Genomic DNA, 25,000 nt, shown 5'->3' on the forward strand with positions numbered 1-25,000 from the left:
CCAGTGATGTAAACTTGACCTAACTTTGCCCTGTCTGACCTGACCTTCCTTCCCGCCTCCCTTCCTTTCCTCCTTCCTTCCTTCATTTCTCCTCTTCTTCCTTACTTTACTCTGTCCTTCCTTTCTTGCTTCCTTCCTTCCTTCTTTCCTTCATTTCCTTCCTTCCTTTCCTTCCTTTCCTTCTTTCCTTCCTTCCTTCCTTCCTTCCTTCCTTCATTTCTTTCTGTCTGGCCTTCCTTCCTTCCTTTCTTTCTTTCTTTCTTTCTTTCTTTCTTTCTTCCTTCCTTCCTGTCTGACCTTCCTTCCTTCCTTCCTTCCTTCCTTCCTTCCTTCCTTCCTTTCTTTCTTTCTTTCTTCCTTTCTTTCTTTCATTCTTTCTTTCTTTCTTTCTTCCTTCCTGTCTGACCTTCCTTCCTTCCTTCCATCCTTTCTTCCTTCCTTCCTTCCTTTCTTTCTTTCTTTCTTTCTTTCTTTCTTTCTTTCTTTCTTTCTTTCTTTCTTTCTTCCTTCCTTCCTTCCTTCCTTCCTTCCTTCCTTCCCTTCTTTCTTGCTTTCCTGCTTTCCTTCCTTCCTTCCTTCCTTCCTTCCTTCCTTCCTTCCTTTCTTTCTTTCTTTCTTTATTTCTTTCTTTCTTTCTTTCTTTCTTTCTTCCTTCCTTCCTTCCCTTCTTTCTTGCTTTTCTGCTTTCCTTCCTTCCTTCCTTCCTTCCTTCCTTGTCACCTTTCCTTATGTGTTTTTGCTTCTATTCCTCTCATTTTTTTTCTTATTTTCCCCATGCGTTTTTCTCCCTTTTCCTTTATTAATCAACACAGTGACCTAAACTTGACCTGGCCCATTTTGACCTACCCTTTTTCCTCCACTGGGCTTTCCTTTTTTTCCTCTCTCTCTCTCTCTCTCTCTCTCTCTCTCTCTCTCTCTCTCTCTCTCTCTCTCTCTCTCTCTCTCTCTCTCTCTCTCTCTCTCTCTCTCTCTCTCTCTCTCTCTCTCTCTCTCTCTCTCTCTCTCTCTCTCTCTCTCTCTCATCTCTAGGAATACGGTATCATTTTCCATCAGTTATTTTTATTTACTTGTTTATACATTTCATCACTTTCTTTACCATAACTGTTACTCAGACCTAACCTAACCTGACTCAGACCTAACCTAACCTAACCTAACCTAACTCAGACGTAACCTAACCTAACTTAACCTAACCAAACGTGACTTGACATTATCTCACCTGACCTGACCTAATTCTCTCTCTCTCTCTCTCTCTCTCTCTCTCTCTCTCTCTCTCTCTCTCTCTCTCTCTCTCTCTCTCTCTCTCTCTCCTTAACCTAGCATGTCTATTTTTTAATATTTTTTCCCCATTCATGATTTCATTTATACACTTGCTGAACCTTTTTATTACGACAGTTTTCTCACCTGTTACTGAATCTTGATCTAACATGACCTCTCTCTCTCTCTCTCTCTCTCTCTCTCTCTCTCTCTCTCTCTCTCTCTCTCTCTCTCTCTCTCTCTCTCTCGCTCTCGCTCTCTCTGTTTCTCTCTGCTACCTTCTCTTATTGTGTGTGTGTGTGTGTGTGTGTGTGTGTGTGTGTGTGTGTGTGTGTGTGTGTGTGTGTGTGTGTGTGTGTGTGTGTGTGTGTGTCGTGCCTTACGTGACGCTAATAAGGACACGGGAAGGAGTGACGTGCCGGGACGTGCAAGGCGAGGCACGGCGTCACCTGTCCTCTTAACGACTTGTTTGTGACGATCAGCTGCACGCGACACACACACACACACACACACACACACACACACACACACACACACACACACACACACACACATCACAATCACACAATCTTCACACCTGCTTTCTCTTTATTGTTTTTTTCTTTCTTTTTCTTGTTTCTCTCTTTCTCTTGTCTCTCATTACTCAGATTTTTGTTTTTCTTTGTACCTCATGTTTTGCGTTTTTTTACGGGTTATTTTCCTGTCTCTCTCTCTCTCTCTCTCTCTCTCTCTCTCTCTCTCTCTCTCTCTCTCTCTCTCTCTCTCTCTCTCTCTCTCATTACACACGTTCTTTCTGTCTTTTTCTCCGTATTTCGATTTTTTTTTCTTGTTTTTATCATTACTCTCATATCTTTGCACCCCTCTTTATTATTTGTATCTTCTCTTCTCTTTTATTTCCTCCTCCTTTTATCTTACCACACGCATCTCTTCTCTTTCTTTATCTTTTTCATACTTCTTGTTTTTTTTTTTACTTTTCCTGGAAGCGGCATAGTAAATTTTTTTTTTCCCTTTTTTCCTCATTTGTATCCCTGGTCAGATTCCTTAACACACACACACACACACACACACAGAGAGAGAGAGAGAGAGAGAGAGAGAGAGAGAGAGAGAGAGAGAGAGAGAGAGAGAGAGAGAGAGAGAGAGAGAGAGAGAGAGAGAGAGAGAGTTAATCAATCACTCAATCCGTTTTTACCTGCACATAATTTTTTTTTTTTTCTAATTTCCTTGCTTCATTTGTTTCTTCTTTTGTCTTTACTGTCATTTCCTGTTTCCTTTTTCGTGTACTTTTCCTTTTATTTTTTGTTTTTGTAATTCTTTTTACTTATCCTTTTATCTTTTGTCTCCTCTTCTTGCCTTTTTTGTGTCGCCTTTTTGTTTTTCCTTTTTGTATGTTTTCCTGATTTTTTTTTCGTGTATCTTTTTCCTTTTATGTTTGCTTTTTATTTCATTTTCATTCATCTTTTCTCTTTTCCTTCTTACATCTCCTTTCTGCTTTTGTTTCTTTTCCTCTCTTTTCTCTGTCTACTTGTATTTTTACCCACTTTCCTCTTTTTCTTTTTACTCTTTTTCCTTTTCTACTCTTGCCTCTCTTATTCTCTTTTTTCTTCCTTTACTCACCCCCTTCTCTTTTCCTCTTTCCATTTCTTTCGTTATTTTCTTCTTTTCTCTTTAACCTCTTTACTTTTCTAGGTCTTTTCTGCTTTGTCTTATTTTCTTTGTACTTGTTAATTTACTTCATTATCTTCTTTCTTTTCTCTTCTCTCTTTTTTGAAGACTATATGTTTGTTTAGCATCATGTTTGTTTGTTTGTTTGTTTGTTTATGTGTGTGTGACTGTCATAGTGATTCTGTCAGACTGTGTTTATTGTTATTGTTGATTTTTGTTGTCCATTTTTTACGTCTCTCTCTCTCTCTCTCTCTCTCTCTCTCTCTCTCTCTCTCTCTCTCTCTCTCTCTCTCTCTCTCTCTCTCATCATTATCTTTCTATTTATGGTTCACTACTACTACTACTACTACTACTACTACTACTACTACTACTACTACTACTACTACTACTACTACTACTACTACTACTAGTACTACTACTACTACTACTACTATTACTACTACTACTACTACTACTACTACTACTACTACTACTACTACTACTACTACTACTATCATCACTCTGTCTTTCCTTTTTATTATTATTATTATTTTTTTTTTTAATTTTGATTGTTATTCATATTTCCTTTTTCAATTAAGCTCATTATAATCACCATTCCTCTTTTTTCATTTTTTTTATTTTCGAGTTTTAATTTTTGCTTGATTTTGTATTTAACCTTTTAAATATTTTTCACTTAATTTTTCAGTTGCGTATATTACCATCATTAGTCGCACCTGTCGCAAGCCCTCAATTTACTCCAACAATGATGAATTCAATATTATTTTTCCTCCTCGACAATTTCATGGCCTTTAGAGCAATTAGTTTGATGTCCTGACCGTCATAACACCCTCACTGCTACACAATTGTCCACATATTCATTTACAACTCTTATTTATACTGATATTTAATTTATTTCTTTGTGATATAGTCTCTTAAATACTTTTGCAGACGGGAAAAGGGGAAATTAATCACCCATTCTCCCTCTCTCTTCTTTTTTTCTGCATCATTGCAAACAAATCTCTTTACAGTGCTGTGAATGTTAACAAAAGGGTGTCTGTAACACACACACACACACACACACACACACACACACACACACACACACACACACACACACACACACACACACACACACACACACAGCACCTTTCTTTTCTTTCTTTTTTTTCTCTCGTCCAATTTTCAACCATTTTTCTCATTTGTATAATTCTCTCACTTATTTACGCTAATTTTCCGCGCCACGGATCGGTAAACACGTACTGTACACGTATCCGAGCTCACGTGACCTTGAAGCGCGGCCAGGTGGGATGATTACACGTGATAATCGCCCAGGTAAACGTGACTGGCCGCCGTGAAATTCGTACCGACAAAAACGTGACGGAAGGAGCGAGAGAGAGGAAGGTTTTCAAAGTTTTCGTTTTCTTTGTAATAAGAGAGGTGAAGCTTTTTTTGTTGTTGTTGTCAGATGAGAGAGAGGGATGAAGGAATGTTTCTTTTTTATTCTCTCTCTCTCTCTCTCTCTCTCTCTCTCTCTCTCTCTCTCTCTCTCTCTCTCTCTCTCTCTCTCTCTCTCTCAAGTAATTTTTGAAGGGTATAAGGGTAGAAAAGGCGGAAAGATTTTTTTTTTCTTTTCAAGTGACGATGTTTTTTTGAAGGAAGAAAACTGGGAAAGGGATTTTTTTAGTTCATATTTTCCCTTGAGTAAAAAAAAAAAAAATGTTTAAAGGAAGAAAAGCTGGAGACAAAATTTTATTCTGTTATGTGCCTCTCTCTGAATGACCTTATTTGAAGGAACAGAAAACTGGAGGCGGAAACTACACATTTTCTATTATTTTTTAGTTTAGAAAGGTGACTTTATTTTTGAAAGAACAGAAAAAAAAACCTCACTATTTTCTTTCTCTTTTTCTAAGGAAGTGACGTTCTGCGAAGAGAAAACAGCAAACGAGGGAAAGTTATTCGTTTTCTTACTCTAAGGTGACGTTATTGTGACAAAGAAACCGGAAGAAAGACTGAGGGGTGGATGGGTGATGGGGCTGCGCGAGGCGGTGATGGTGACAGCGGCGGTGTTGCGGGTGGAGGGGGTGGAGGTGGTGGGTGGTGGTGATGATGTAGGAAAAGGTACAGTCAAAGAAAACGGGCTGTGGATGTGTTTTCAGCAACTTAGTTTTATTGCTTGGGTGATAAGGAAAGAAAAGAGAGAAGAAATAAATGGTTTGCTTTGTTGTCCGGAAGGATTAAGAATATGTATAAATAAGAGGAAGAGTGATAAAGAATAAGAATATAAAAGAAAATAAGATACAGGAATGTTTCACTTGATTGTTTGCAAATATAAATGTTTACAGAATAGAAACAGAGAATGACTGACGAATTTTAGAGGAAGCGAAAGTAAGTAAAGAAGGAAAAGCAAAGGAGTTAAACATTTTGCATAATACTGACATATAAGAAAGAGAAAAAAGAAAAAAAATAGGACTAAAATGTAAGAAAGTAAGAGAGAGAAAAAAAGAGGAAAATAAGAAAACATTGATGTCTTTTTAATAGGAGCTAAACATGTCTAGAAAAAAAGACCATTGAGACATTGAAAAGGCACACTTTGAAATAAACAAAGAAATAATAAATAAAAACCAAACAACGTACGAAAGAAAAAGAAAAGAAAAAAGCAAAAAAAAAAAAGATCCAGTAAACAGACTCTCAACAGAACACAGAACAGAGCACGTAGCAAACAAGAAAAAAAAAAAAGAAGCAAAACAAAAACAAGAACAGTACACGCAAAGAAGTGAATCCATTACATTAGAGAGAAGTGGTAAGAGGTTCACCACCATCACCACCACCACCACCACCACCACCACCACCACCACCACCACCACCACCACCACCACCAAGAAGAGGAAAAGAGTACCAGTTCTCAAGGGAGTCATAAGCTTCCAGCCCCCCTCTCTCCCTCACCATGACCTCCCTCACCTCGCCGCTCCTCACCCTGCTCAGCGCACTCTTCTCCCTCACCCTTGGCTACTCCTCCGTCTTGGGTGAGTCTGAGCACTTCATCTTTACTTCATTTGACTTCATTGAGGTTTGGTGTGTGTTCTTCAGTGTAATCTGGTTTGTTTTTCATTTCGTGTTTAGTGATTTTTTTTTTATTGTTTTTATTCTTTCTACGTGGTTGTTTTGTTTTTGTTTTGTTTTTGTAAATTTTATTGTTTTATTTTGTTTCGTGTTCACTTAGTTTTTTTTTTTCACTTCAGTTTTTTCATTTACTTGTACGCAACTTTATATTTCACATCGTTTACTTCAGATCATCTTCACTTTCAGCTTCGCTTCATCTGTTCCTACATTCACTTGATTGATTTTTCTTCTTTTCACTTCACTTTCATTTCAGATTTACTTAATTTCATCTCACTTCATGTTACCTTCACTTATGTTTCACTTTATTTTCACATTCACGTCACTTTCACTTGATATTCACTTCACTACAGCTTCACCTCAGCACACCACCTCACTACAGCTTCACCTCAGACACACTTACTTCACTTCACTACAGCTTCACCTCAGACACACTTACTTCACTTCACTCTAATCTCTACCTCATTTCACTTTCAACCTTCACTTCACTTTAATAAAATCGTCACTTTCACTTCATCTTCACCTCGTCGTCACTTCACTTCATTCCTTATTACTTTCAACTTTGCTTTATTTTCGCGTTATCTTTCACTTCACCTTCACTTCATCCTCAGTTCAGCATAACCTTCATCTTCAATTTCTTCCCACGTCTTCCTCATCTTCTTCTTTTTCATCTTCCTCATCTTCCTCGTTTTCCTCCGTCGTCTTCCTCATCTTCTTCATCTTCCTCCCTCCTGTTCTCCGCGGGATTAAAAGAGGATTATCTTTTTTTTTTCCTTTTTCCTCTTCTTTAATGGGTGACCTTTTGTTTCATTTATTATTCATTTTTATTTTATTACTCTTAAACGTTGCCTTTCGTGTTATTGTCACTCTTCACCCTCCATTTTCTTTCTGAATTGTGTTGTTTGTTGTCGTTGTTTAGTGTTGTTGTTGTTGTTTGTTTGTTGTTTGTTGTTGGTCTTGTTTCTTTGTTGTTGTTTGTTGTTTGTTATTTGTTGTTGTTGTTTGTTGTTTGTTTGTTTGTGTTGTTGTTGTTGTTGTTGTTTGTTGTTATTGTTGTTGTTGTTTGTTGTTGTTGTTGTTGTTGTTGTTGTTGTTGTTGTTGTAGTTGATGTCGTTTTTCTTCTTGTTCGTATTCTTTCTTGCTTTCTTTTTGTGTTTTACTGTCTCTTCTTCTTCTTCTTTTCTTCTTCTTCTTGTGTGTGTGTGTGTGTGTGTGTGTGTGTGTGTGTGTGTGTGTGTGTGTGTGTGTGTGTGTGTGTGTGTGGATGTGGGCGCGTACACGCACGCGCACTAAAGCACAATGAACAGTAATAATGCCGGAATTTTATGCTCTCACCAGGCAAGCAAATTAAAGTGGCTGGAGTAAAGATATGTTGGAGAATAGGACGAGTAATTCCTCCTCCTCCTCCTCTTCCTCCTCCTCCTCCTCTTCCTCCTCTTCTTCCTCTTCCCTCTCCTCTCCCTCTTCCTTTCCTTTTACTTTTTATATTTTACATGCACCGCTAACACTAAAACCACCACCACTTCTTTTTTCCCTTCTTCTTCTTCTTCTTCTTCTTCTTCTTCTTCTTCTTCTTCTTCTTCTTCTTCTTCTTCTTCTTCTTCTTCTTCTTCTTCTTCTTCTTCTTCTTTTCCTCCTCAACCTTCACCTCTTCCAGCAACAACAACAACAACCTGTCTTTCTTTTTTTCTCCTCCTCCTCCTCCTCCTCCTCCTCCTCCTCCTCCTCCTCCTCCTCCTCCTCCTCCTCCTCCTCCTCCTCCTCCTCCTCCTCCTCCTCACAAGACTCAGGAAATATGCACTGCCGCGAGATCAACTTTTAGCAGCACGAGGAAATCTTTCAGAACTTAAGTCTCTCTTTTTGGCGTGTCAAGAAATCCCCAAGTTTTCCATCCAGAGAGAGAGAGAGAGAGAGAGAGAGAGAGAGAGAGAGAGAGAGAGAGAGAGAGAGAGAGAGTATTTATAAAGTGAAAAGACGTAAAAATGGATGAATATATGGATAGTTTTCCTTCAAATTTGGATAAAGAAAGAGAAAACATGAACTCTCTCTCTCTCTCTCTCTCTCTCTCTCTCTCTCTCTCTCTCTCTCTCTCTCTCTCTCTCTCTCTCTCTCTCTCTCTCTCTCTCGTGTATTTCTATTAACATTTTCTCTCTCCTCCATAAATTCTTTCACCTCCCTTTAATAATCTTCCTTCCTTCCTTCCTTCCTTCCCTTCCTCCCTTCCTTCATTTTCCCTCCTCTTCTATACATCATTTTTTCCTCCTTTCTCCTCTAACTTTTTTTTTTTTTATCTCCGCCTCTATTATTTTCCTCCCTCAGCCCTTCGTGTTCTCATTTTGAAATTTTATCCCCCCCTCTCTCTCTCTCTCTCTCTCTCTCTCTCTCTCTCTCTCTCTCTCTCTCTCTCTCTCTCTCGTTCTTAGTAAATTCGTTAGTCTACATTTGCTTTTTTTTTTTTTGTTAATTATCTTTGTAGTATAATTTTTTCTTCCCGTTTTCCTCGCTGTCATTTTTCATTCCCGTTTTCTTTGCTGTAGATTAATTTTTAAGCGGGTGCTAATGTGGAAGTGGAGTGAATAGGAATTGTGGGAAGGTAGCGTGGTGAAGGGTCTCTCTCTCTCTCTCTCTCTCTCTCTCTCTCTCTCTCTCTCTCTCTCTCTCTCTCTCTCTCTCTCTCTCTCTCAGTTTATCTCATCTATATTCTTTTTATTCTCTTTTCATCAGTTCTTTCTTTTCCTTTTCGTATTTTCCTTTTTTTTGTAATTCCTTCACATTTTCGTATTTTTCTTTTATCATAGCAATCATCATAACCTTTGCTATCTCCTGTCTTCTTTTCCTCTTTCCCCTTTTTCTTTTTTTATTTACACTTTATTCATATTAGCTTTACATTATCACCTCTCTCTCTCTCTCTCTCTCTCTCTCTCTCTCTCTCTCTCTCTCTCTCTCTCTCTCTCTCCTCGTTTCTATTTCCTTTCCCCTCCCTCTCCCTCCCTCCCTCCCTCCCTCCCTCCCTCCCTCTATTCTACCTCACGTATCCATTTCTCTTTTTTCTCGCCACCTCCGCCCAGTGTCCTATTGGCTCTAAGTAAGTTACACCGAGGCATCTTTCACACGTTATTGCCGCTTGGCCGTGAGTTAGTCCCGCTGCCTCCCGCCTCTTAGCGCCCTCCCTCACCTCTGTTCTAATACGCACACTTGATTCCTTGCTTTACTTTACTCCCGTGCTGTTTTATGACGTGCCTTCCTTCCTGCTGGGATTTGTTTCTGGTCAGGTTATTTTTTTTCTCTTCTCTGTTTTCTGTTTCTTCGTCTTTTTTTTTTTTTATTTTCTCTCCCTTTTTTTTGGTGGGGTTTTGGTTCTTGTCAAAGTTTTATGTTTTTTTTTGTATTCTTGTCTCTATATCTTTTTTTTTCTTTCGTTGTACTTCTGTTTTTTTTTTTTTTGGGTAGTGGTTAAATTTCTTGTCTTTTCTATGTGCTGTGTGTCTTTGTATCTTCCTTTTATCATTCCTTTTGTTTCTGTGTTTGGTGCTGGTCAACATTTTTATCCTTTCTCTACTCTTTATCTTCTTTTATCACTCCTTGTGCTTTTATATTTAGTACTGGTCAGTATTTCTATCTTTTCTATACTCTCTGCCCCTCTCTCTCTCTCTCTCTCTCTCTCTCTCTCTCTCTCTCTCTCTCTCTCTCTCTCTCTCTCTTCTATCCTTCTCTTCTCAAGGATTTAGTATTTGTCTGTTTTTTGTGTTCTCTCTCTTTTTATTCTTTGTCTCTCTTCCTTTATCCTTATGGTTCTCTCTACTGGAATTTTGGTGCTAAGTTTTATTCTATTCTTTCTCTATTCTCTGTGTCTCTTCTCTCTCCTTATCCTTCTCTCTCCCGGGAAGTTGGTATTTGTCAGTTTTCTGTTCCTTCTCTATTCTCTTTCTTTTTCTCTTTCCTTTCTTATTCTTCTGGCGTGTGATACTTTGGTTCTAGTCGTTTTTTTGTCTTTTCTATTCTTTATTTTATTTCTATTCTTTATTCTTTTTTTTATCCTTGTATCTTTTGTTATTTGGTATTGGTCAGTTTTCCCTTCCTTTATTCCCTGTCTCTTTTCTGTTATTCCCTTTTACTCTTTGATCTTTTGGGAGTTAGAAAAAGGAGAGAGAGAAGAAAAACGTAGAATGTGGGAAGATGCAAGAGAGAGAGAGAGAGAGAGAGAGAGAGAGAGAGAGAGAGAGAGAGAGAGAGAGAGAGAGAGAGAGAGAGAGAGAGAGAACAAATCCAAGTGTAACAAATGAATGAAAAAAAAAAGTGACTAAGATCATGAATTTTCGCTCCTGACAAAGGTACAAAGGAAGTGCAGCCAAGTAAGTTATTGAGACGCGTCCTGTTGCGCTGAGTTACCGAGAGATGGCGTTGTATGTTCTCATGTGTCACGCGGCCAGGTGGGGTAACTCGCTGCCGGACACCAGATGGGGTTAGCAATGAGATAAAGAAGATTATCACATTATTATACTGACAAATAAGGGGATAATTAGATGGATGGATGGATGGATTAAAAGATAGGCAGGTAGGTAGAGGGGTAAGTAGATAAACAGTAGATAGATAGATGGATAGATAGATGAATTGAATGGATAGAGATGAATTGATAGACAGATAGACAGACTGATAGATAAATAGGTAGATATATAGATAGATAGATAGATAGATAAGTAGATAGATTGATAGATAGATAGATAAATAGATAGATAAACAGACTGAGAGACAGACAGACAGACAGACAGACAGACAGATAGACTCAGAAAAAAAGACAGATAGATAGATAAATCAGTAGGTAAATAAGTGAATAAATGAATGATTAAATAATGAAATGAAATAAATAGATAGACCTAAATATAATAGATTAGATAGAATAAAAGGGTAAGTGGATAGAGAGATAGATAAATAGATAGAAAGATAAATTAGCAAATAGATACAATATAATCTTTTACAGCAGCACTGAACCATAACTAAATTACATAATATATCAATTTTTAGCTGTCGTGCAGAATTCCTGAGTGTAATAATTTGCACTGTTACTTTGCCGCGCTGACATGAACACTCCAACATTGCAATATCATTTGATGGGTGGTGGCGCCGCCATATTTCCCGCCCCGCCATTGAGGTGCGGCTGTATATAATGTATCTGTGCTAAGTGGTTATGTATTATTCCTGAAGGTAATCATTTCACTCTTACTTAAATATAAATGCATTCCAGTATTGTTTGAGAGCGGAGTGTTTTGGTGGGCGGCGCGTCACCGTGTTGTGTTATTCATACTGGCGGGAATTATAATCACTGAAATGGATACCCGAACTTAAACATGAATAGTTTCCAATATTGTTGATAGGGGCTGAGTGTTGTGACAGCACTGGTACTAGTAATATATTAATTTTTGTCAGGGAGCATAGATATAACAGAAATATATACATAAGCCACGAGATAAAAAGTAATGGGCGTGAAGTTGTGAATATGACATTAAAACAAGGAGACTCGGACCAGCTATAACAAAACACCAAAATTAAGAGCAGCTGTCACAATAAACCATAACAAACTACTCTAGTTAATGTTGCTACCGTTTAGAACATAAAAAGAAAACAACTAACTTTAACATATTTTATTGAAGATAGAAAAGGTGAGACAGATTTTGAGCCACTCTTAACCTGGGCATGGCTGAGACCAATAGGAAACTGTACCAAGAGGTGGACCACATGATGTTTTACTTCAGACAAGAAAGAAAGAAAGAAAAGAAATATTTGAGTTTACGAGGATGAGAGGGGAGAGTGAAGTGGTTCGGCCTTGTGTAGAGGAGATGAGTGCATTGGGAGGAGGATGGTGGAGGTAGACCCAGCATCGCCACAGGAGGAAGAGAGGAAGACGAAAGAGAAGGTTTATGGATGCATTGAAGGAAGACATGGGGGTGATGGGCAGAACAGAGGAAGACGTGGAAGGCAGAGTAAGTTGGAGGAGTCAGGAGGAAAAGAAGACGAAAGAGAAGGTTTATAGATGCATTGAAGGAAGACATGGGGTGATGAGTGAAGCAGAATGCACAGAGAACAAAGGTGAATGAGGCAAGAGGAAAAGAATACAAAATAGACAGTTAATGGAAGCAGTGAAAGAAGACATGAAAGTGATAATTTTGACAAAGGAAGACACAAAAGAGGGAAAGGTAGAGGAGGCAGAAGAAAGGAAGACAAAAGAGAAAACTTGCTAATGATAGATTTAACCAAAGACAAAGAGATAGATATTTTGACAAGAAGGTAACGCGAGGAGTGACCAGCTGCGTGACCCTTAACTGTAGCACCCAAAGAAGTGTACAGTAGTTACGACACACCATGCTTTACTTCATAATTCACTGCACCCGTCACTTATTCATCGTGGCCCAGTGGTGGCGTTGCATTATAAGTGAGTCAATAAAGAATTAAGTTATGTTGAATTGCGAATACCATCACACAGCACTGGCCGGGGATATTATTGTTATTATTTCATTTTTTTAGCTTAATTGCCGTTGCATTGTGTTGAGCTATTGGTGCGTTCATGCGGGCCATAATCATTAGAGCGTTTTGCATTTTAGCACAATACCAATTTTGTCGCGCTCTGCTGCCCCTCACTAAAATTTAAGGCCGACCTCACACCTCACCCCCCTTCAACCCCCTCCCTCCCTGCCTTCTCTCCCCTCCCTCCTCTTCCCTCCCTCTCTATGTTTGTTGAAAAAAATATAATGAAAAGTACTGTAATTAGATAAACACGTAACAGACGAACAAACAAGTTAGATGGGTGTGTAAAGAATATGTGTACACAGGCAAAGGAGTATTGTTAATGCTACTGCTGCTGTTACTGCTGTTGTTGTTGTTGTTGTTGTTGTTGTTGTTGTTGTTGTTGTTGTTGTTGTTGTTGTTGTTGTTGTTGTTGTTGTTGTTCTTTTTCTTCTTCTTTCTACTACTACTACTACTACTACTACTACTACTACTACTACTACTACTACTACTACTACTACTACTACTACTACTACTACTACTACTACCAACCGTGCGCCATAAAAAGCACCTCTAAATTGGAATGAGTAAGCCCAGCACCAGACCATTCCATAAATCCATTACTTCATAGATAGCAGCGCGGCATCTTATCTCACTGAATTTGCATCCTAACTGAACCCACCAACTGTACCATTTAAACCTCTCTCTCTCTCTCTCTCTCTCTCTCTCTCTCTCTCTCTCTCTCTCTCTCTCTCTCTCTCTCTCTCTCCTTTCTTCATTTTCCCCCTTTCCTTTCCTCTTCTTTCCTCCTCTCCATCTCTCTTTCCCTTCCACTTGCTTCTCCTCCCTCGCTTTTCCTCTTCCTTCCCTTCTCCCCTTCCCCTTTCCCTCCCACCTTCCTTCCTCCCCCCCCTCTCTCTCTCTCTCTCTCTCTCTCTCTCTCTCTCTCTCTCTCTCTCTCTCTCTCTCTCTCTCTCTCTCTCTCTCTCTCTCTCTCTCTCTCTCTCTCTCTCTCTCTCTCCTTCCCCCTTTTGGAGTATCGACAAGTGGTGGAGGGTTAAATAATGAGGAGGAGGAGGAGGAGGAGGAGGAGGAGGAGGAGGAGGAGGAGGAAGAGGAGGAGGAGGAGGAGGAGGAGGAGGAGGAGGAGGAGGAGGAGGAGGAGGCAGATGAAGTTAAGTGTCCTATCATCCAATTATCAGAAATGTTTTAGGGACTGGTAGGGGTCTCTCTCTCTCTCTCTCTCTCTCTCTCTCTCTCTCTCTCTCTCTCTCTCTCTCTCTCTCTCTCTCTCTCTCTCTCTCAGGGCGTGGGAGAACCCCAAACAAGCGTGGCAGGGTTGTTAGTTATGCTAATGGCCAACACTGAATTGTCTCTCTTCTCAGATGTGTGTGTGTGTGTGTGTGTGTGTGTGTGTGTGTGTGTGTGTGTGTGTGTGTGTGTGTGTGTCTCTCTCTCTCTCTCTCTCTCTCTCTCTCTCTCTCTCTCTCTCTCTCTCTCTCTCTCTCTCTCTCTCTCTCTCTGCTATACAAAGGTAAATTAAGAAATAGGTAAGTTAAAGAGATAGACGGAGGAATGTATGAAGTAGAGGAAGGCATAAATGAAGAAACAAATGAGGAATTGCGTAAAGAGACACACAAAATAACAAATGAATAAGTAGATGAAGAAGTGGAGAAACAAATAATAAAAAAAAAAAGTGAATAAGTGAAAGAAAACGATTAAGAAATAGAGGAAGAAGTGCGTAGATAGAATAAACAAGGAAGAACTAAGTAATCTCACATTTACGTCAAGAAGCGAAAGAAAGAAGGTGTAAATATTCTCTATTCTCACGGCGGAGTTTCTGAAAATTTACCCCGTGCGTCAAATTAAGTTACGTCATCCTTTATTTGGCGGAGAGGAAAGGAGAGGAAAGATTGTCTGTACGTGGCGGCCTTACTGCTCTTTACTGTGTACGTTATGGAGTGTGGAGTGTGCGTAGTGGCTGTACTGTGCTGAGTGTACGTAAGGAGTGTGGCAGAGTGTACATATTGGTTTTACTGTAGTGGGAATGTATGTGCGTGGTGCAGTGTAGCGGAGTGTGGCGGGGTGTGGCTGTGACGTCTTACCAGTAGTGAGATGTAACCTGTGTGCTTAAACGCTTTGCTCTCACCAAGACTGTTTCCCAAGGTCATAGAGGTGATTAGCCGTGTTCTCAAGAGTGTATCTTCTGCTAATAATTTGGAAATCATGTTAATCTGTCACTAGAACCAAAAAAAGCGCTCTCAAAATTCATGTAACGTCAACTAGAAGCTTTTGGAAGCAGTCGAGGTGCAGCCTGGAGTGTTTCAGAATCTGGCGGATTGCTCTGAGCTTTATCGCTTTGTTCTCTCATCAGCACTGTTTTCAAAGCCCGCAGAGATGATTGGTTGAGTTCTCCTGGGCGTTTTATCCAATTGGTCATGAAGAATTACTATTAAACTTTCTCTTTGATCGTAAAAGCACTTTAAAATCCCAATACCTTCCACTATAGCCTGTTGAAGTGGAGATGACAGGCGGAAGTGTTTGAGGATAAGGCTTTCAGTGTGCCTCGCTTTATCGGTGGAAATGTTTTAGTTTTTTTTTTCTCTCTCTCTCTCTCTCTCTTTTTATATATGTAAGAGGCACAAGTGAAGAGCAACAAGAACTTGAAAAAAAACAAACAAACTCTGTTATGCATCCTTGCTTCATATGTGGTTCAGTGTGCAAACTACTCATATTTCTGGTTCCTGATACGTGTTGTGAGGCGTGGAAGGCGAAAGTAGCAAGGAGTGTTAGGCACTTTGGTTTGGTCTCTCACCACGACTATTCTCAAAGGCCACGGAGATGATTAGCCAGGTTCTCCGGAGTGTTTCTCTTAATAATATAGAAATCTTGCTAATCTGTCACTAGAACCGTAAAGTGTACCCATAAAAATCCTTGCAACTTTATCTAGAGCCCATGCAAAGTAGTGGAGATGCGGCGCAGAGGCGATTCAGAATATGTGCTTAGTTGCAGTGGCGGCGACTTGGCGGTTTTGCTTCGGTGAACTGCACTGACTAGCGAGTTCTTGAGAAACTGAGTATGCAGGCAGAGGTCGAGCAGTGTGGGAAGCCAGCAGGAGTGACTGGAAGCTGCCGTTTTTTTACTCTGTATTCTTTGAAATCTTGCGCTCCTATAATGATTATTTCCAAACGCTGCAGAGATGATTAGTCGAGCTCTTGTGGGTGTTTTGTCAATAGAACCTTGAAAACACACGTGAAATCCTCAGTAATCTTCATTAGAGTTTGCGGAAAGTTATCGAGTTGCAGGAGTGAAGAGTCTGAGCACACGCCCTTAGTCCCCGTGGAGGGCACTCGTGGCCGTCAAGTCACCGCCCTTGATGCCTCCGCAGTGCCTCTCCAGGTTGTCAGCGGGGACTTGAAGGTGCATCTTCCCCTTTACGGAAATGACACGAAAGCAGGAGATAATCCTCCTTCAGACAAGACAAGCCCTTTGATTCTCCTGAGACACACCAGAAGCAGGCCAGCGAGGACACTGACTGCTGCTGCGGCTGTGTGATGAGATGGAGAGTTCAAGTAGATAAGGAAATGAGGTTAAGTAGGTTGTTTGGTGTGCTAGAGTGAGCGTTGCACTCCTGTTGTGTTGATGCGGTGCCATAAGCCACTCAGCCAGTTAATCAGTCAGTCAGTCAGTTAGTCAGTCAGGCAGCCAGGTAATCAGTCGGTCAGTCAGTCCATCAATCAGTCATTCAGTCAGTCCATCAGTCAATCAGTCAAGTCAGTCAGCCAGCCAGTCATTTTATCAGTTAGTCAATTAGTCAGTTAGTCAGTCAGTCAGTCAGTTAGTCAGTCAGTCAGTCAGTCTACTAATGAGTGGCGTGTACTCAACCTCCAGGGAATAATAAGCATATTTTTTAATGTGTAGGATGGCGCAGAGCATTATTATTCCTGTCGCTGGGGCGCCTCATACCAGCCACTCAGTCAGTCAGTCAGGGAGGATGTTAATGTGTGGCTTGTACAGTGCACGCCCGACAGGTGAGAGTTCTTGTCATACCGTGCAGCGCTTTCCTCTATGTCACTGTCTTCGTCTTAGTAACTATCATTGTGGCCTCTCTCTTGGTATTTGTCTGGAGTGACGCAATAACGTTTTTCTTCCTTTTTGTGACGCTTACTGACCTGCCCTGTCTGTCTTTGGTTCGGTAAGTAACAATTTTTGCTTGCTTGTCATCTTTCGGGAGTGACAATGGCGTTTTCACCTCTCTCTTTGTTTCTGTCCTTAGCTAACCTCCTCTGTATATTTTGAGCTCATAAATACCTTGACGTTTCGTGGGAGAGTAGCAGTAGCGTGTGTCCTTGGCCCGGCTTTAAGCGTAAAAAGAAAAAAAAATCATCATAATATACTTTGTGACACTCCGCTAAACATCGTGCCCCGAGTACCGCCACGCCACCGTCTTGCTGCGCTCCCTCTCCCACTACTTCTGCAGGATGTGGAAGTTGTTTGTTCTGACTTCCTGGTGTTAGAGTTGTCCGCTGTTGTGAGGAGAGCAGCGGGGAAAACCTCAGAAAGTTACGCTGGAGGTGGAAATTGTTGAAGGAAGACTAGTGGGAGAATACTGAAGAAGGTTGTGGTAGAGATGAAGATAATTGCAAGATGACTAGTGAGAATATTGAAGAAGGTTGTGGTAGAAATGGAGATAAGTGCAAGGAGATCAGAGGGAAGACTGAAGACCCGGAGATGGTGCGTGGAGGACAGGAGATGGATGAACGTAAGAGAGGAAGAACATAAGAGAGGAAGAAGAGAACGAACATAATAAGGAAGAACATAAGAACATAAGAGAGGAAGAAGAGAACGAACATAAGGAAGGACATAAAAGAACACACAAGAACATAGCATAAGGGAACATAAGAGAGGAAGAAGAGGACATAGTGAGGAAGAACACAAGAGAAGAGACTGCCAGTGACCGCCAAGAAGAGGAAGTGATTCATGACCCTTGCAGTCCCGTAAAGAAAAACAAGGACGTTAAACGAAATGATGATGATGATGATGGATGGTGTTGCATTATCGCTAAACGCACGCTCATGATCAATAGAGGAGAAACATGCCACTCTCTCATTTTCCCTCATTTTCTCTCAATCTTGTGTCCTCTGATATACTGGAAATCTATCACTTGTCAGGGTGTGTCAGGTTGTCATTGTATCAGAGGAACTTACGAGGATTGTGATAAGAGGCAAAGAACAGTGGAAGGGAGTGTAGGTGATGTACAGTCTATCAGTTATCAAGGGGCGTGAGATTGTCATTATATCAGAGGAGCTTAGATTGGGGGAAGGGAATACAGTGGGAGTGAGTGTGTATGATGTACTGCAAATCTGTCACTTGTTACGTCGTGTTAGGTTATCAGCATACCACAAGAACTTAGACTGAAGGAAAGAGGGAAGGTACAGTGTGAGATTGTCAGCACATCAGAGGGACTTAAACTGAATGAAGAGTCAGAACAGTGAAGGTGAATGCGGATGATTACTCAAAAATATGAACATGAACTGCTCTTAACTCACCAAATCTTGTAGCCATTTTAATATTCTTACTTGGACTAAGATAAGACACCTTCATTAAAATCTGTGACTGCTTTCTTGCAATCAGAGTTATGTCCTCACAGACCCCAGGCACAAATATTCTTAGCACACGTTGAAGGATGTATTCGCGGAGTGTTACTGGCGATGTGTTGCATATGATATATCACGATGTGTTAAACGTATACAAGAAAGTTACCAAAATTACTGTGTTATGAAAGTATTGATGTGTATTTGCTTGGCTTTGTGTGGTCATTGTCATCTATCCATCCGTGTATCTATCTAGTGTGTCATCATATTCTCGGTTTAAAAGTCAAGTTTTTATACAATTCAGACTCACAATAGACTATTTCAAGTTGCAAGAGGCCATGAGGATTGCTTTGTGCTGAGGTACGCAATATGGCAACACTGGAAGCTTTTATTTATTTATTTATTTATGTAAGAGAGAACCTGGAAGTTTTATTTGATTATTTTACGTAGGAGTGACTTTGGCCAAGGACTACAAAAAGGGCAGAAAAAAGAAAAAAGACCCAGAGGAGGCGCCAGTCCCCGAGAAGTCAAAAGGATGACCCAGAATTACAGAAGTGTCTTGAAACTTTGTCGTGGGGAGGTGGTCTCATCTGGAACCCGATGGAAACTGAAGAACACCTTGCCCAAGAACTCAGAACTCAGAAACGAAGGTGAACTGTCTCTTTCTTCCTCTGTCTCCCTCCCTCTCTCGTCCTCTTGCGCGTCTCTCTCTCTCTCTCTCTCTCTCTCTCTCTCTCTCTCTCTCTCTCTCTCTCTCTCTCTCTCTCTCTCTCTCTCTCTCTCTCTCTCTCTCTCTCTCTCTCTCTCTCTCTCTCTCTCTCTCTGCGTCTCTTTGTCCAGCGGGAAAAATTTCTTGCGCATCACTTTCCTCTTTGTCCAGTGAAGTGTTCTCGACTCGGCTTCTTTCGCCCCCACGTTACGGACTGTTTTTGTTGCCGGTGCTGTTTGGTTCGCTGTTGACCTTCCTCTCCTTCGTCAGCCTCGCGTCGCCGCCTTCAAATATTGCCTGGTTTTGCGTGTTCTTGGCAATGTGAAGTTGAGTTGGTGCTTTCATTTGTTATTTTTCTTGTATTTGTTGTTGTTGTTGTTGTTGTTTGTTATTATTCCCGTTCGCGTCTTCGTTTTCGTGAAATTATGTCTTCGTTCTTCGTGTGTTTCGGAAATGTGAAGTTAATTAAGTGTTTGTATTTATTTATTTATTTATTATTTGTTTGTTTATTATTTTCATTTTGTCATCGGTGTGTCAGTGTCAAAGGTCCTTGATACTTTTTTTTTTTTTTTCCCCGTTCGCGTTTTCCTTTCCGTTGAAAATTGCGTTTTGGAAATAATAGTTTAAATCAGCGCTTTTTCTGATTTATTTATTTATTTATTTATTTATTTTTTGTATTTTTGTTGTTATCATTGTGTGTTTCAGTGGTGGCAGGAACGTTGTCTCGTATTCTTCTGTCCGCGTCTTCCTTTCCATAAAAATAAATAAATAAATAAATAAATAAATAAATAAATAAATAAATAAATAAAATAGCTTCAGTTTGCGTTTTTTTTTTTACTTAGTCGGTGTTTTTATTTACTTTTTGTCCGTGTTTTCATTCTTGTGGCTTTTTGTTTTAATGTCCACGTGAACAGTATTTGTTAGTTTTTCTTAGGCGTGTTTTTCCTTTTCCTTTCACTTGCTTTGTTTTGCGTGTTTTATGAAATTTTAAAGTTCTTATTTTTATTTATTGTTTTCTTTGTTTGGTTCAGTGATGCCTGGTAACTGACAATTGCCGCCACTCGCGTCATCGTTATCTCGAGGTACCTGCCTTCGTCTGCCCTAGATTTGAAAACTTTACCTGTTGTACTTTTGCTGTTGATCATTCAGAGTTCTTTCTTTGTCCACGCTTCCAGGAATGGCGGCTTTGTTGTGTTCTAAACTGTTCATTTCCCGGAACTCTATCTTTATTGTTTTCCTGGTGTCGTATGTATTTTTCCCCTGGTCTTCTCTTTTCAAATTATCATCGGCTTTGTTTCCTTTCACTTTCTTCGCTCTTTACATTTCAAAGTATCAACATTCACTCCATTTCACATTGTCTTTAATTCTCTTTATTTATTTATTTTTTTCGCGTGTTTTTACATTTCAGAGTATTATCATTGAATCACATTTCATAATACCACCGCCTTTAGCTCTTGTTCTTCCATCTAGCAGCCTCCACATTTCAGAACATCACCTTGAATTCTTGTTGTTCCCCCCTTCCATTCTTCGCATCAGATACCACCGCTTTTATTTCTATTTATTTATATTTTGTCCGTCTCGCAGCCTTCACATTACAGAACACCATCACTTTTACTCCGTCCCACCGCGCGCCGCATCACAACGCAGCCGTCAGCTTCATTTCCCGATCTGTTTCCGGAATGGTTCTGTCGTCCGCCGTGCTCTCCTCACCTTGAACCGTAACCCTCACCAATAAACATAAACAGGAACACAGGAACACAGGAAGGCAGGAGAACAACTAATTCGTCCTTTCTCCTCCACAAATAAATTGGAAGACGGGAAGAGAGGACAGGAAGACATCTAATTCATCCGTTCTCTTCGCAAATAAGCGGGAATACAGGAAGACAGGAGGGAAGGAAAAGAACCACTTCAACCTTTCTCTTCATAAATAAACAGGAAGACAAAAATATAGGACAAAGACAGGAAGACAACCAATTCAGCCTTTCTCTTCACAAATAAACTGGAAAACAGACAAATAGGAGGGCAGGAAGACAGGAAAATAACCAATTCAGCCTTTCTCTTCACAAAATAAACATAAACAGCAAGACAGCAAGATAGGAAGACAAACCCCCAGCGAGTCTCCTTCAGATGCTCTCCCCCTCCCCATCTCCCCGTCCCGCCCGCCATTGTGCAAGCCAACAAGAAGGCTCCCCACATCCAAGGTTCTCTTTAAGGCCGTGTTCCGCCCCACCTTCACTTCCATTGTGGGAGTTTGTTGCCGCCACACCGCCGTCATCTTGGTCTGAATTTTTCTTCCACTCGGTTGTAAGAGTTTTGAGTTTTTTTTTTTGATTGGTTTTTGGGTTAGTTTACCATCGAAGTTTTTTTTTTTTAGATTTTTTTTTCTTTTTCTCTCGTTACCAAGACTATTTCAAAGGCCACAGAGATAATAAGCTGTGTTCTCAAGAATGTGTCTCCTGTCAATAATGTAGGAATCCTGTTAATTTGTCTCCGGAACTGTATAAACACTCTTCAAAATCCGTGTAACTTCATGAAGACCATTTTTAAACGCCATAGAGATTAACTGAGTTCTCAAGTATGTTTCTCCTGTTAATAACAAAAAAAAAAAAAAAAAAAATGGTAATCTGCCTCCAGAACTATATAAACACTCTTAAAAAAAAACTTGTGTAACTTCAACCAGAGCCTTTGGAAAGTAGGTAGCCGGCTTCTCAAGAGCGTTTTTCCAGTCTTGTTGTATAAAGACTTAAAAACTCATGTGCCTTCAAGCTGAGCCTTTGGAAAGTAATGGAGGTGCGGCGCAGAAGTGTTTTAAAATATGGTATCTTGTCATGCTCATTGGATGTTAGAGAGAGAGAGAGAGAGAGAGAGAGAGAGAGAGAGAGAGAGAGAGAGAGAGAGAGAGAGAGAGAGAGAGAGAGAGAGAGAGAGCGGAGCGTGTAGGAGCGTGGCACGAGGCTCTGGTCATGAACAACACTGGGCTTTATGAGCTTAATGCCGGAAGGAATGTGGCCTGACCTGGAATTGGGTGGGAATACTGGAATACTGGAATACTCGTGCAGTTTAGGATGTGTGGACTGAGGTTGGATTTGGTGCAGCTCTCTCTCTCTCTCTCTCTCTCTCTCTCTCTCTCTCTCTCTCTCTCTCTCTCTCTCTCTCTCTCTCTCTCTCTCGTGCGTGCGTGCGTGCGTTGAGGATTACGTGCAGGAATCATGCATTAAGGAAGGAAGAAAAAAAGAAAAAGAAAAACTCGTACCATTTTTCAAGATCATAACAAGTGGCACCTTCAGGAAACGAGAACAAGAAGCCATCACGCGAGGAGGAGGAGGAGGAAGAGGAGGAGGAAGAGGAGGAGAAGGAGGAGGAGGAGGAGGAGGGGGACATATACTTCGCCGGTCACAGAACCTTATTAAGACTGTGTGTGTGTGTGTGTGTGTGTGTGTGTGTGTGTGTGTGTGTGCGAAGAGAGAGAGAGAGAGAGAGAGAGAGAGAGAGAGAGAGAGAGAGAGAGAGAGAGAGAGAGAGAGAGAGAGAGAGAGAGAGAGAGAGAGAGAGAGAGAGAGAGCACTAATTAGAAAGCTTTGAAGGATGTTTTCCAATCCTCAAGACTCCACTACTTTATTTTCGATCATTTTACCTGGAAATAATCGAGAATTTTTTTTTTTTTAACTTTGATGTTTTTTCCAGGAGCAACAGGAGGAAAATTAGTCGAGATATTTAAACTTATGATACTGCAAACTTTTCTTATTACAACCCTTTCTTATAATACTGCAACGCCTTATTTTCTTATTATATTGCAGGTTTTCATATGATTCTGGAACTTCTTGCGATATTACAATCTTTTTCTTATATTGCAACTCTTTCTCTCCAACCCTTTCTTGTGATGTTCTAACCCTTTTCTTATATTCCAGCCCTTTAGAGTGATATTGCAACCCTTCCTTATAATAATGGGACGTTTTCTTGTGATATTCCAACTTATTTCTTATATTACAACCTTTTCTCGCTTTCCAACCCTTTGATATCATATTCCAACCCTTTCTTATGATATTGCAATGCTTTCGTATGATTAATTTTTTTTTATCTTCCATTTTTTTTTTTTCTCTCTCTCTCTCTCTCTCTCTCTCTCTCTCTCTCTCTCTCTCTCTCTCTCTCTCTCTCTCTCTCTCTCTCTCTCTCTCTCTCTCTCTCTCTCTCTCTCTCTCTCTTGATTCTCGCATATAGTGATTCGGAAAAGTAAGAGGAAGAGGGAAGAAAATAAGTAATATTAGTTGTCTCTTCTCCTCTCTTTTATGTTTTCTTCCTCTTCCTCTTTTTCTGTTCCGTCTCTTGTTCTCATCCTTCTCATCCTTTTCTTCCTTTCCTTTTCTTTTTATCTCTTCCTTCTCATTTTCCACTCCCCCACTCCCTTAAATCCTTCTCTTCATCTCCTCTTTCTCTTATCATCCTTTTCCTAGTATTTTTTATTCTTTCACCTTTCTCATTCCTTTTTTCTCCTCCCCCTCCTCCTCCTCCTCCTCCTCCTCCTCCTCCTCCTCCTCCTCCTCCTCCTCCTCCTCCTCTTCCTCTTCCTTCCCCGGAGGTGATTCTGCGGAACGAAATATGTGAAGCAGCGGGTGATAAAGATAATGATGAAGATAATCTATTCCTCTCCTTCTCTCTCTCTCCCTCTCCCTTTCACTCTCCCTCTCACTCTCTCCCCTTATTGCCAGGTGACTTTTGTGACCCTCGCCTGCAGGTTGTCAATTACTTATACCTGTGAAATAATGGCCCTGGTTAATTAACAGGTGACGTGTTGACTCACCTGATCAAAGGATTAACATAATGTCGGACTAATCTATGCTCTTTGTGCCTCGCCTCGCAATTCATCCTCCGAATCTTGTTTTGCCGCCCCCCCCCCTCACTGTGGAGCGGAGTGCGGGGGCAATAGTGTTGCTGCTGCTGCTCCTTGTTGGTCTTCTTTTGTGTTGTTTTGTGTTGCGTGGGTTTAGTTGGAGGTTTTGTATGTTGCTCTACATATATGCATACATAAATATATATATACACACACACACACACGCATACATGCACATATTCGCATACGTAAGTACACATATTCACACACACACACACACACACACACACACACACACACACACACACACACATACAGAGAGAGAGAGAGAGAGAGAGAGAGAGAGAGAGAGAGAGAGAGAGAGAGAGAGAGAGAGAGAGAGAGAGAGAGAGAGAGAGAGAGAGAGAGAGAGAGAGAGAGAGAGTTATACATATGGGAGAGGAAAGAAAGTTGCTGTTTTCTTCATCTCGTTGTTTTGTTTATATAATTCTCTTTGCCTCTTTTCCTTTTTTCCTTTCCTAATTAAATGATGCAGGAAAATTAGGCAGAAAAAAATGGGTACAGGAAAAAAGAATACCCTGTTTTTTTCCTCTTGTTTTGTATCTGACTTCTTTTTCCTTTTCCTCTTTTTTCCTTTACCTTAAGATTGCAACTCAAGCACATTTCCTTTCCTTCCTTCCTCCTCCTCCTCCTCCTCCTCCTCCTCCTCCTCCTCCTCCTCCTCCTCCTCCTCCTCCTCCTCCTCCTCCTCCTCCTCCTCCTCCTCCTCCTCCTCCTCCTCCTCCTCCTCCTCCTAAATTCCAAGGAAACGAAAGGTGGAAAGAAGAGATAAAAAAGAAGGAAATCGGAAGTTCCTGTCTTTTCTGTATCCTGTTTTGAATCTCCTATCTTCTTCCTTATCATCCTTTCTTCCTCCTCTTCCCTTTTCTTCTTTCTCTCCGTTCCCTTGAAAATTCGAACAGGGAAATAGAATGACGTAAAAATAAAGAAACGTAAGGATAAAGTAACAATTTTCTTAATTTTCTCTTGAGTCTTATCCTCCCTTATCTTCTTCCTCTTTTTATTCATTTTTATTTGTCTTGTTTCGATTCGTATATCTGATTTTCTACCCTAATTTTATCTTTTCCTCCTTATTCTCTCTTTTCTCTTCCTCTCTCCCTTCTCCTTCAAAGGCAAGATGGACAAGAAACAGAAATAAAGAGGTGGAAAGGAGATATCGCAAATTTCTTTCTCTTCATCTTCGTTATCCTTCCCTATTTTTCCTTCCTCTTCCTTTTTCGTCTCCCGTATAGAAATAAAAATGAAGCGTAAATGGAGGAGGAAAGAAGATACCACTTTTTTTCCTTCTCCTCTCCCTA

General features: G+C 40.4%; 1 protein-coding gene across 4 annotated transcripts in view; it reads left to right on the plus strand.

Moving 5' to 3' along the window:
• LOC135090157 (protein sidekick-like) overlaps positions 1-25,000 on the plus strand; it is a 105,708-nt gene that overhangs the window by 27,603 nt on the left and 53,105 nt on the right. For all 4 annotated transcript variants that reach the window (XM_063986566.1, XM_063986568.1, XM_063986567.1 and 1 more), the window contains one exon: positions 4,806-5,918. In XM_063986566.1, the coding sequence (XP_063842636.1) occupies positions 5,840-5,918 (79 nt within the window). In that variant the 5' untranslated portion in view covers positions 4,806-5,839. The remainder of the gene's footprint in view (positions 1-4,805; positions 5,919-25,000) is intronic.

The sequence above is a fragment of the Scylla paramamosain genome, chromosome 34 (genome assembly GCF_035594125.1).
Source record: "Scylla paramamosain isolate STU-SP2022 chromosome 34, ASM3559412v1, whole genome shotgun sequence".
In the NCBI taxonomy this organism is placed as follows: domain Eukaryota; kingdom Metazoa; phylum Arthropoda; class Malacostraca; order Decapoda; family Portunidae; genus Scylla; species Scylla paramamosain.